Raw genomic sequence first — 12575 nt, forward strand, 5'->3', positions numbered from 1 at the left:
TCTGGTTCGACTTTCTCCAAATGAGTTTTTGAGGCTCAGAAAGGTTAAATGAACTGCCCAAGGTCACAAAGCAAATTTGGTGGGCATCAGGGCAGACACGACGGCTTCTGGTCCAGGGGTCTGTCCAGGTAGGACCAGCTTACTCACCTCCAAGCCTGGCTGCTTCCCCTCTGTTACACAGTTACCAGGTTCCCTTCGGAACCAAGTCAGTCTATAACTATGACTTTTATCCAAAGCAGGTGAACCAGAACTTTCTTCTCTGCCGTGGGAGTTGAATATGCCCTTTATGGCTGTCTGCCTGGCTCTGACTTCCTGAGGTTTTTCTTGGAGATGAAATGCTATGGAAAACAAAATGGTTTCCTCTTCGTCACATGTCATGTCACTGAGCACTGGATTTAAGCTGGAAGAGAGATGAACCTGCTGGTCTGGGATAATATTTATCTTGCGTAGCAACAGGCTCACGAAGATGTTACTCAGAGAGCATCCAGGGGTCAGGGGAAGTCTTGGCATTGGGTTCACGCTGCAGATCCAGCGCACGGTCCCCTGAGGGTAGCGGTTATACATGCCTACCCCACATTTCTTTGGAAGCTCAGTTAAGTCCAGGGTAAGCTACACAGATCCCAGGAAGGGCACCTCCTGGATCACATGCGCTCAGAGAGTGAGCGCCTCTGATGGCAGCACATGGTGATTGCTGACTGTTAGCTGCAGTAAAGATGATCTCACGAGGTGAAGAAACCCTTTGACACCAGCTGGGCTGGAGACCATTTGCTTCCTCAGCAATCCAGTAACATCCCCAAGGCACCGTTGACCAAGCTCTGTTGATCATCTGTCCCCATGTTTGTCTCCCCACCACACTGACACGACTGTCTTTCATCTCCGCATCCGTCAGCTCCACAGAGACGCACACAGCGTCTTCCTGGGAGGGGAATCCATCAAGGCTCTAGACTCCTGCCAGGAGAAGAAACCCTCTAGGGCTCAGGGGTCCTTTGAAAGCCAAACCCCCCAGGTTGCCCCACAGAACAGTTAGCACAGAGCGGGATGAGCATTGGGATTGGACTCAAATCTGGGGGGAGCCATTTGTGCTCTGGGGCCCCTTTTCCTGTGTGAAACAAGGGGTTGCACTAGAAGTATTTCAGGTCTCCTCCAACATGGACAGTCTTTGACTCTGTTGTGTGTGGATGAAACAAAATGCACGAAGCAATCCACACACAGCCATGCTGGAGGGCCAAGAGCAGATGTGTGGGGCTCCCTCGCTTTTCCCCGTTTGGAACTTAATTATGGAATGTCCCTTCTACAGGGGCTCAATGCCTCACATATTTATTTTTCCAAATCTACTTGATGTCAGCAGGTAAAAGTGACTCAGAGTTTCAGGGCTGTAGACAAGCAGATGTTTTCCTTCAACAGGAAGCCTGGAGGGTATTTTCTCTGCCTGCAAAGCTCCTGTGGCCTCAAGAGTTTTTATAGAGACAGACACACAGATGGTCTGGTTGTCCTGACACTAAAAACCATCACAACAGCGTCCTCCCTGCACTGACATGTGAGATAAAAGTTGCAAGGCTGAGCCTCCCTCTCTTATTGCTCTGGCTCACTTTTGGAGAGAGATGTGCCCCAAGACTTCTGGGGGAAATATCTTGCAAATTGATTCATTTTTTACAAAATGAACTGTGTAGTGTGTGAGATCACACAGGGAGTCTCTTTAAAAAGAGATAAATCACCATCTTTCCAATGTTGGCCACTTTGTAACTTTGGATTTTTGTGTTCCGAGTTTCTTGAAGAGGGTCTGGTGGTGGTGGGGGGTCATCTTTCTTTGGAGCAGGAGGACTGTGGAAATAGCATTAGTCCACCCTGATTAGATCCTGAGTGTCCATGGACCCTGACTATGTGAAACACATCCTTTCCAGGTCTTCATTACCCAGTCTGTAACACGAATCCCTGACCTCTCGGAGCGGCGTGCCGTGGAGGACAGGGCAGCTCTGCAACCAGAGAGACCTGGGTTCAAATGCCGGCTCTGACACTGAGCGCTATGCGACTTGAGGTAAGTACTTAACATGTTTCAGAGTTTGGTCAAGTACTTAAGATGCTTCAGTTCTTCCATCTGTAAAATGGGGAGAATAATATCTCCTACAGCCCTTGTGAGAATTACATAAGATTAAAATATACAAAAGCGCTAGAACTGTGCCTGGCACGTTGCAGATACTAGTATTGGTCTTACTGGATTGGGCGAGAACTGCTTTCTCTCACCTCCATGGTGTTGTAAGGGCAGGTCAGGCTGTGCCCCCACCTATCTGGGGAGTACTCTGATGCTTCCTAAGGGATCCTTCCTGCTTCTCGAGGGAGCAGGCACAGGGGAAGCTCTCTCCCTTGCACACACAGGAGGGAAAGGTGATTCAGAGGCCTTACAGCCCAAGAGGAAGAAGCAGACACTTTGAGTAGATGTAACACACGAACCATTAAAATGATCAATTAGGTGACAGTGTTGAAACACTGACAACTAGAATATTCTACCCACGCTTGGCTCTCATTTATCTCCCTCATGCCTAGCAGAGTGCCTGACGCTCAATAAATAAATTTAATAGATGTATTTAAATGTCACAAAATACATTCAACTTTTCTTAAAGGAGTAAAGAGAACATGTTACATAATAATCTTCATTGAAAAAAATTAAAACGCAATTGTGGGCACACGATTACAACTAGGCAACAACGACATCTATATCCACAGACAAATATTAGATGGGAACACAGTGCAGCATTGTGGGAGAAATGCCATTTCTTTTCCTTTTAAGATTTTGAATAACATTTTAAAGTTTCTTTAGTAATAAAAATTCTAAAAATCAAGAAATGACCTTTAGTTATAAAGCAACGGAAACCCAGGCAGGGGGTGTGGTGTGCTAGGTGAAGAGGGGTGCAAATGTGGCACAGGGTCCCCACCCTGCCACTTCGAGCAGCTCTTCTCGGGAAAATTAATCTCTCTGCACCTGCATTTCCTCAACTGTAAAAAGAGGGTAATAACCCATGCTCCCCTCACAGACTTATTGTCAGGCTTAAACAGGGTGGTGTGTGTAAAGGGCCTGGCCACGATTACTCGTGGTTTCTTGCCATCCTTCTTGGAGGGTTTGTTGTAGGATGGGTCCAGCTCTAAACTTCAGCACGTCATTGCTGGGTGCTGGACCTTCAACAACAGAGGATATTAATGCACCTGCTAGAGGCAACCAACACCTTTCTCGGGGATGAATTGGCTTCAGAATCAAACTCAAGCTGTTATCATGGCTTGCCTAGAGCCAGCTTTTAGGAGACAGAGAATGAAGGTCTCAATGAAATCCCCCTGGAACACGGCGAGAGGTGTCAGATGGGAATAATAACTAAAAGTTCGCTACGTGCATGCATGGTTCTTCATATGTTCTTTGTGGCTGAGGGACAATTTCAGCAAATGCAAGCGTCTGGCTGTGTGGAGGGAACTACAGTGCAGAGCCAACCCTGAAGACTGGTCTTGATGAGCAACTCTAAGATTTGTACCACCTTCCGTGTCCTAGGCTGGTAAAGAGGCATATGGGAAAGAGCCATAGGGATGGAAGAACACACAGAAAGCTTCTAGTCCCACCCCTTGGTGAATTGGAAGGGGATCAAGTCTAGATAGGGGCCGAGACTCACCTGGCCGTCAGGGGTACTGGGACCAGCATCCCTGCTTCCATTCCAGCACTTCTCCCTCTCCCCTTGTTCTACCTCATTCCTCTCCCCTCTCCATTATTTCCCAGCTCTAAAGCAAAAAAGTCTGCCCTCATTTGAGTGTATTTGTGGATGAAGCCTGAATAAGCATCATTCTTCACAAGGAGCGGCAGTGCTCATTCTGTTTAGAAATGGGGACGTATGGTGTCCAGGGAGGGGGAAGCCCTGCAAAGAGTCGTGGCAAGTTTTCCTGAGAGAGATCGCCACAGAATGCAGCCAAATGTAACCTTGATGACCATAGGTATCAAGAATCTAAAAAATGACCATCCCCTTTGCCTCAATAGTTCCATTTCTAGAAATTTATCCTTAGGAAACAATCAGAGATGGAAACAGACTGATCTGCAAAAATGGGTGTTGGAGCACAATTATGACGGCAAGAAGACTAGAAACCACCTAAGTGTCCAACAGTGGAAGGTTTCTTATGTAAATGCTGATGTACCAGGCAGTTATTAAAAAGGCATTGTGGAAGAATGGCTAATAACCTGGGAGAAAACTGACGACATACATTGCATTTGAAAAAGCAGAATACAAAACGGTATATGTAGTATAAACCCAATTTTGTTTTCATAAGTGCTTTGCGGGGGAAGGTTGGAAGGAAATATACCAAAATGGAAGCAAGGATTAGTATTAGGTTGGTGCCAAAGTAATGGCGGTTTACAGGTTAAAAATAATTGCAAAAACCGCAATCACTTTGGCACCAACCTAATATTAGTTTGTGACTGATATTTTAATACTTCTCTGGATTGTCTAAATTTTTAAAAGATGAACATGCACTCATTTAAAAATCAGAGATAAACGTCATTAAGAAGGAATTCTTAGATATTTTTCATGTTCGCTGACAAATAGACACAGAGCTGAGACCACAGACATGCACAAACACTGTGTCCCAGGGGCTGGTCCCCAGAGCAGACACACTCGGGACTGGGGCTTGAGCTCCTTAAATCCTAAACCCCCTGGAATCCTGCAGCCGTTCTCACCCACGGTCTCTCTCCTTGGGTTTGCCGGACACTCCTCTGCCAGCTCCAGACATTTCAGCCCTTGTCCCTGGTGTTTTAGTTTGAATCCTGTACTGAGGCAACTTGCCTCTCAAATGCTCAAAGAACACATCCCAGCAGCCACACCCACCTCAATCAGTGGCCCTGGATCAGAGAGAAGCCTCGAGGACCATGGAAGCTGCCTGGATTCATGGATCAAGGAAACAAAGAAAGCCCAAGCTGGGGTCATCATTGAGGGCCTCAGGAGATAGAAGAGCAAGAAGACCCAACAGCGGCAGGGGAAAAAACGGGGGGTTGGGAGAGTGGGATGGCAAGCAGGGAAAAGAAAGGGTCTACACAGCGCCACAGCTGTGTAGGGGCGGTGCCCTGGCAAAGGGGACCCAGCCGAGAAATGGCCGATGCTTTGTAGATATGCATATAACTGCCCTGCAAAGGTGCTCCCCACCCATCCCGCTGCCACCGTCTGGCCCAGGGTTCCTGGCCCAGGCTATGCGTTACCTCGTTGTTGGTGCCCACGTCCAGCAGGACGGGGAGGCACTGCTGTGGATTGACCCCCCCGCACGCTGTGTACAGGGCCAGCTTTCCCACCGGGATGCCCATGCCGTAGCAGCCCAAGTCTCCCAGGCCCAGGATACGCTCTCCATCCGTCACCACCACGGCCTGGAAAACAAAGGATGCCGTCAATCAGGGACAGCACCTTCTGTGACAAAGTGCTCCTTCTCACAGCCCTTAGCCTGTCAGGCCGAACACCTGGATGCTCACTGCCTCTGCTAAGGGAAAAAACTGCTTGTTTGGGATAAGGCCACAGGGTTCGTTCACCTGCAGGTGGCTGGTCTTTTTCCCCATCCCACTCTCATGTCTGGCAGGCTGGTGAGACACCCCACTGAGGTGACATGGTGAAAAGACACCTGCCTTGCATGCAGAGGTTCGGGTAGGGGCTGCAGAAACAGCTGAAGGGAAAATACATCTAGTAACTCTCCCTCAAAAAACCAAGCAGATGCTCTTAGCTTGAGAGTTGAGGGTGGGGGTGGCAGGGAGGGACGGACATAAGGAAAAACAAGCGTTCATGCTGCTGCTCACACCTCCAGGGTTTAGAGACCAAATAAGTGTGCTGGAGCCTGCTCCCGGAATATAGGGAGTCCAGTTTGCACAGGACAGAGCTCCCTGCGACATCTGCTATGATCCCTATTTCACATGAAACCAGGAGGCTTCTCAGGCTGTCTGGGATTACCTCTGTGTCTTGGCAATTAATCGCTGAGTGCCTACGAGGTGTAGACGTAGTGCTAGTTCAAGGCTTACCTACTGTGAATTAACAGACGCTGATGAAGCTGATGGCGATGACAGAAATGATTATATGATTATGATGGATATTCATTTGTTCACTTAGTTAATACATATTTATGAAGCACCTATTTTGCATAAGACTCTCTACCAGATCCTGGGTGAAGGAGCTTCAGTTTGCTCATCTATAAAAACAAATATGCATGGACCCGGCCCTTGAAGAACTAAGGGGCAAAAAGGAGAAGGAACATGTACATTTATAACTCTGGGAGGAAAGTGTGAGTGCAGCAGAACAGGACAAAGGCAGCAGAGATTGAAAGAAGGGAGAGTTACTTCCTGTAGGCTAACACTTCATGGACGAGAAGACACACGTGCCAGAATTTGGACAGATGGAGACAGTCCACCGAAGGTGTGGCTGGCGAGAAAGGAATTTGATGCAAAAGGAAATTAAGATCAAGGGTAGAGGAAGGGGGGATAGGCTGTGTGGGGGTGCAGTTCTCAGGGAAGGAGACAACGGAAAGTCAGGCAGGAGTGAGACTGAAGGGCCTTGAATGTCAGGGCAAGGAGAACCCCTCAGGGTGACCGGAAGTTGTTTATCGGTCACCCCAATATGCTCACCATCACTGGTACCCCCCACCTCTAAATGGGTTAAGTTTAACGGGCCACCCATCCTTCCACTGGAACCTGCATTTGGGCCAGATTTAGGACCAGCTCTGAGCTATGGATGTCATGGTTGGCTCCGAGCATGTTGCCCAAGAGAACCATAGGGGTCAGTCAATGTGATCCATGAAGGAACAATACTGGGTGCACTGGGGATCAAGAGATGAAGACTCCTCCTTTCCCTGGAAGAGTTTGTGATGCAGTACCCAAAGGGTCCATGGCATCTTGTCACTCCTTTTCTCTTTCTCCAGGGGTGCACGCATACGAGAAATAGGTGTAAAGATTCTTAAAAACACTCTTCCACTTCTGAAAAAGGGGTGAGTGCAATAGACCCATAAAGACCACCAATGCCCCTTAGACTGGTCTGCTGCTCTCACCACCCACAACTCACCTGATCCCACGGCCCTGGCAGATAGGCAGGTCCGAGATCGTTATCTCTGTTTCACAGGTGAGCAAACTGGAGCTCTTAGACCTTCATGTTCTATACATATTTAAGTACCAGCCACGTGCCAGGCACTGGACTTGATGTTTCCACATCATTTATCTCAGAAAGATTAGATGACTTACCAAGGTCACCTTCTTTGTGTATGTGGCAGGTCAGGATTCTAATCAGGCTTTGGGTTCCTGGCTCAGGGCTCCTTCTACCACCCCATTCGGCTGGGTTGAAGTACCTGTGCTCTCAGCAAAGTCCTGCCCTGCCTCAGTGCCTCCTCTCTTGCCTCTGACCTCCTCCTGGCAGCTCTCCCAGGTGGAGCCTGTGCCACCCCTGGGTGCTCAAACTCTGCTTATTTCTCTACTATCTCTCGTAATCAAAGCTTCCTTATTCTGGTTCCCATTCCCTTAGAATTTCTCTCTGCTTAGGGGCAGTGAGTGACAAGGAGTTACACAGAGCAAATCAACTACTACTCCAGGGTGTTAACCCTACAACTTCGGGGCTTTTTTGAGGGGGCCCTGCCAGGAGCCCTCCCAGCCTAGAAATGTCTGAGGGTACTCTCCTGCATTGCGGCTCCTCTGAGGGAATGTCTCACCTCCCTCTGTCATCCACTCTTCATCCGACCGTGCTAATGGTTGGGCTATTGCAATAGCGTCACAACCACACACTCTCTCTCTCATCTCTCTTCTAATCTCTCCTGCCAACCAATGTCAGATTCATTATACCAGAAGCCCATTTTCATTATGCCATGCCCAGGCTCAAAGACCTTTAGTGACTTCCAACTGTCCATAAAATAGAGTACAAAATGCCTAACTCTTTAATGACTCGAAGCCAACATACCTTTCGAAACTTATTTCCTGCTATTTATGTGCACACAAAATTGCGTAGTTTAGCCAAATGCACTCCTGCCACATACAGTCTGAAAAAAACAAAAATCTCTTAGCTCTCAGCCTCCATATTCCTCTCTGCTAGAAGGTCCTTCTCCTCTTTCCCAGCAGCGCACATCTTGCCCATTACAAGCAAATGCGATTTCTCCCAGCACCTGTATATTCCACTCACCTGTTCTGCTCACCTGTCCTATTTGCCTGCCTGCCTTCCACAAACGTTTAAGTACCTACTGCTTGCCAAGCGCCACATATGCTACTTAAACATTTGATGGTGATAGCATTTGGGTTCTTATTTAACATTTTTTAAAATGCACATTTTATCTCATCAAACAGCCTAAAGATTAATGGCAGGGGTTTTGGAGTCTGATAACCAGTATTTGAATCTATGCCCCTTGATGATTTGCCATATGTAATCTTGGGTCAACAGGTAACTTCTCTGAGTTTTAATCTTCCATGAAATCGGAATAATAGTGACACCTAACTCATCAGGTTATTGTAAAGATGCAATGAAATAATATACGAGATCTGACAATTAAGTTTGAGAACTTGTTGCAATGATGTTACTAGTCTTTTTTGATATCAGAGGGATTATTCATTATGAATTTGTACCAAGTGAACAAACATTTAACCAAGTTTACTCTTTGAAAGTGCTGAAAAGGCTGTGTAAAAAAGTAGGACGGCGTGAACTTTTCGGCAACAATTCATGTCTTGCATCATGACAATGCACCAGCTCACATGGCACTGTCTGTGAGGGAGTTTTTAGCCAGTAAACAAATAACTATATTGGAACACACTCCCTACTCACCTGATCTGACCCCCAAGGACTTCTATTTTTACCGAAAGATAAAGGAAATGTTGAAAGGAAGACATTTTGATGACATTCAGGACATCAAGGGTAATAGGATGACAGCTCTGATGGCCATTCCAGAAAAAGAGTTCCAAAATTGCTTTGAAGGGTGGACTAGGTGCTGGCATCAGTGCATAGCTTCCCAACGGGAGTACTTCGAAGGTGACCATAGTGATATTCAGCAATGAGGGATGTAGCACTTTTTCTAGGATGAGTAAGTGAACTTAATTGTCAGACCTCGTATGTCTTATTTTAACAAGATGCCTTGTATACAGTAAGTGATCAGTAAATGGTGTTGCGTTTATGATTATAATAATGATTATTATTGTGGCAAAGATTATATATTATAATTTATAATTCAATTAGATTAGAATTTATAATTCAGCATTACCAGAGAGAAACCGTGCACTACTTATGTGTTAAATGAGTGAATGAAAGGAAAACCAAGGGAGACCTTGGCAAATGCAGCTTAAGAAAGCCTGGCCATGCGACACTCAACAGCGTTCTAACCTTGATGTCTTCATCCATTCCAATGGCTTCTACTGTCATTTCTAAGCGGACACTTAGAGCTAACTGTCGGCTGGACACTGACACTTGACTGTCCAACCGTCTTCCCAGAGTCCCCAAGTCCTTAACCAAATGAATATGCTTTTCCCTTTTATTCCTTTTAAACATTTTACTTCTGCTGTCCTCCCTTCCTCGGTTACCTCCTATCTCCCAGGCTCAGAGCTGTCCAGTCTACTTTGACGCCTCTCTGTCATTCATCAACCACAGCCAATTGGTCACCAAGTTCTGCAGATTTGACCTGCTCCCTATTTTTTCCCATCTGTTCCACGATCTTCACCCCCATTCTACTGCCTTGGATCAGCCCATCCATCTCTCACTTGACCACTGTCGTGGTCTCCTAACTGGTTTTTCTACTCTTGGATTTCCCCTGTTCCATTTCATTTTTTCCCAAGGCAGCAACCAGTGACTGATGGATGAAGGAGATAAAGGGCCAGCACCCTTGTCTCAGCTCAGGATGACTTTGACGGCCATCCTGATTCCAGAACCTCCTCATGGGCTCAATGAGTCTTCCTTGAGACCTCACTCAGCCCAGGCTCTATACTGCCTCCTTCCCAAGGAGAGGAGTTGATTCCACGAGTACTCCCTAATATGTTCCTGATATGCTAATCCCCATCTCAAACTGTTTCCCAGGAAATCCAACTTCTGACACTGAGCAGAGTGGGTTTAATACGTGGTGGGCCTGTGCATGACGGGCCAGCACGTGGCACTTGCATCTGATCCAAGTTTAAATGACTAAGTGGCTGGTGCCCAGCGGCAGAAGATGCGCCTTTGGCTCCACAACCCGGCTGCCACTCAGCACCTCCTTCCCTCAGCTGTTGGGACTGGGAGGAGGGGAGACTTAGGCGCTTGGGAAAGCTGTTTGGGAGGAGGGCTGTTCTCTGCTGAGCCTTCCTCCGCTTGGGCAATGGCCGCTGTGGGAAAGAGTCAGAAGAGCAGTTCTCACTCCTGTTCGTGATTTATGGTGGACAGCTCTGGGCAGCCTGGCCCGCCCCTTCTTCCCTGAACAAGAGGGGCCCACAAAACTTCATGTCCCCCAGCCCTGAGCGGTGGCCTCACTTCCCTCGCAGCCTTCTTCTCTTACCTTTCAGTTTGTAGCTCTGCTTTCTGGCTCGGAAACTACTGAAAGCCATCTCTTATCTCCTGAGTTGATTCAGAAACTCTTTTGAAACAACCCTTCCTCCAGCCAAGCGGCCAACGCTATTAGGGTCCAAAGATTCCTGTGCCTTAAAAAAGTCTGCTCAGCAGCTGGGGGCGAGGTGGCTCGGCAGCAGGGTTCTGGTGACATCAACACTGATGTTTGGCTAACCGCGGGCAAGTCACTTAACCTCGGCTTGCTCCTCTGAGCAAAGACACACCCTGACCCATCGTTCAGGACCCTCATGAGGGTTTCAGAAGCACCCTGTGCTCCACTCAGTGACTGTGAGAAATCAGTGAAATTACGAAGGGGAAGTCAGCATCCGCTCCAAAGTGCCACGAAAGGGATAATGAGCAGAGAGATTCCCTACTTAAGGGAATCTCCATCTCCTGAGGTAACTGGAGAAAACACACCAGTAAACAAGAAAGACTGCAGCTTGGGACATTCCGAACCTTTGAAAGGGCAGCCGCAGGGATAAGGAGGAAGGACCCGCCAGTAAAAGGCTGGTGGATAGGGCAGGGTGGGGACTGGGGCAAGCTGGGAGCAGCCCCGTTAGCCCGACTTGTTTACCGGCCCAATATTTAGAGCAACTGGTTTTTCAAGAGAAGCCAGAAATCCAAGTATTTTGTTTTCAAACGAAGTCTCCTGATTTTAAAATGTTGCCTACAAGTTCAAAATTTTCAAAAACCACTGAAGGCCACATCAGACATGTCTAGGGGCCAAGCCGGCTGGCCGCCCATTTGTGGCCTGTGACTCCAAGGTAGGGAGGCCTCTCCACAGCTGCCGTTAAGCCTTTGCAGTCTCTTCTCAGCACTGCTGTGTGTGCTAAAGCCACCCCTTCTTCCTCCAGCAAGGACACCATCCATTGAAGTGCCCTTCATTCTGGCACAGACTCTATCAGAGTTAATCTTCACAACTGGAAGACAAAGATCAGAGAGGCTGTCTGCACACACAGCAGGTAACTGGAAGATTCAAGGCCAGAACCCAGGTCTGTCTGATTGCAAAGGCAGAGCTGATTCTTCTGCATAGTTACGGGGACTGACCTCAGGGTTTCTACACAGTGAGACAGAAACACAGGGTGGAGGGGAGGAGGTGGCCCCAGGCATTCACCCATCTCCTCTGGGGTGCTGCAGGGCCAGTGGCCCGCCAGTCACCCTGTAAGCTCCTTGTCCCTGGGCTCCTCTCTTTGGCAGCACAGACACACACAGTTTACTGTCATTGCTTCCGGGTCAGTCTCTCTAAGTAGACTGTGAGCTCCTTGAGGTCAGGCCTGCGTACCTTCTCTATCCCGGAACCCCCAGGGAACTCTTACAGAGTAAATGTTTACAAAATAGTTGTTGAATACATCTGGATTAGGTGCTCTGGCCCAGCTCTTCTCCTGGAACGTACACTTTCCCCAGAGGCTCTGGGTGTCTCTCTTTCTTTGAGGCCTGCTCGAGTCACACATCTTCCAGGGTGACGCTAAACCCCACTTCCTCTTCCTGTAAAATCACGAGAGTTTCTGTCTCCATCTTTCTAGTAATTAGCTCTCAGAACTTAGAAGGTTCTTAGAAAATATTTGTTTGCGTCAATGGATATTTGGCAGCTAAGGTTCTGCTTTGTATTCACAGAAGCAATTTCATGGTCAGGGTCTGTGTTTTCCTCATTCTGCATTCCTCATAGCAGGGCCATGGGGGCGCCCCGACAAGAGGAACAATTGGAACCTGAAATCCAGCCCGTGACCCCTTCCCTATTACAGGAGGAGCCCCCTTTTGTTTTTACTGGTTCAGAGGGGGTGTCTTTTCATTATGCTTTCTAATATCCTTGTAACTTGCACAAAGGCACCTTATGTGTTAGTGGAGACCCCACCTCTCCACTCCTGGCACCATGTCTGGTACATGGAGGATGCTCATCATATCTGTCAACTGAGCTCAGTCAACTCAGCAAGCATTTACTGAGCACCTACTATATACAAGGCTTCTCCACGGTTCACCTGTCCAGGAAGGTAGAAAGATTAGTTTGCAGGACCTCAGCAGTGTGTCCCCATAAGGCAGGCTGGAGTTAAC

At 47.8% G+C, this 12575-nt stretch overlaps 1 protein-coding gene across 3 annotated transcripts in view; it reads right to left on the minus strand.

The window, feature by feature from the left end:
* Positions 1 to 12575, minus strand: part of ME3 (malic enzyme 3) — a 175006-nt gene that overhangs the window by 52822 nt on the left and 109609 nt on the right. For all 3 annotated transcript variants that reach the window (XM_033120709.1, XM_033120710.1, XM_033120711.1), the window contains one exon: positions 5219 to 5380. In XM_033120709.1, coding sequence (XP_032976600.1) covers positions 5219 to 5380 — 162 coding nt within the window. The remainder of the gene's footprint in view (positions 1 to 5218; positions 5381 to 12575) is intronic.

Source organism: Rhinolophus ferrumequinum, chromosome 11 (assembly GCF_004115265.2).
Source record: "Rhinolophus ferrumequinum isolate MPI-CBG mRhiFer1 chromosome 11, mRhiFer1_v1.p, whole genome shotgun sequence".
Taxonomy (NCBI): Eukaryota; Metazoa; Chordata; class Mammalia; order Chiroptera; family Rhinolophidae; genus Rhinolophus; species Rhinolophus ferrumequinum.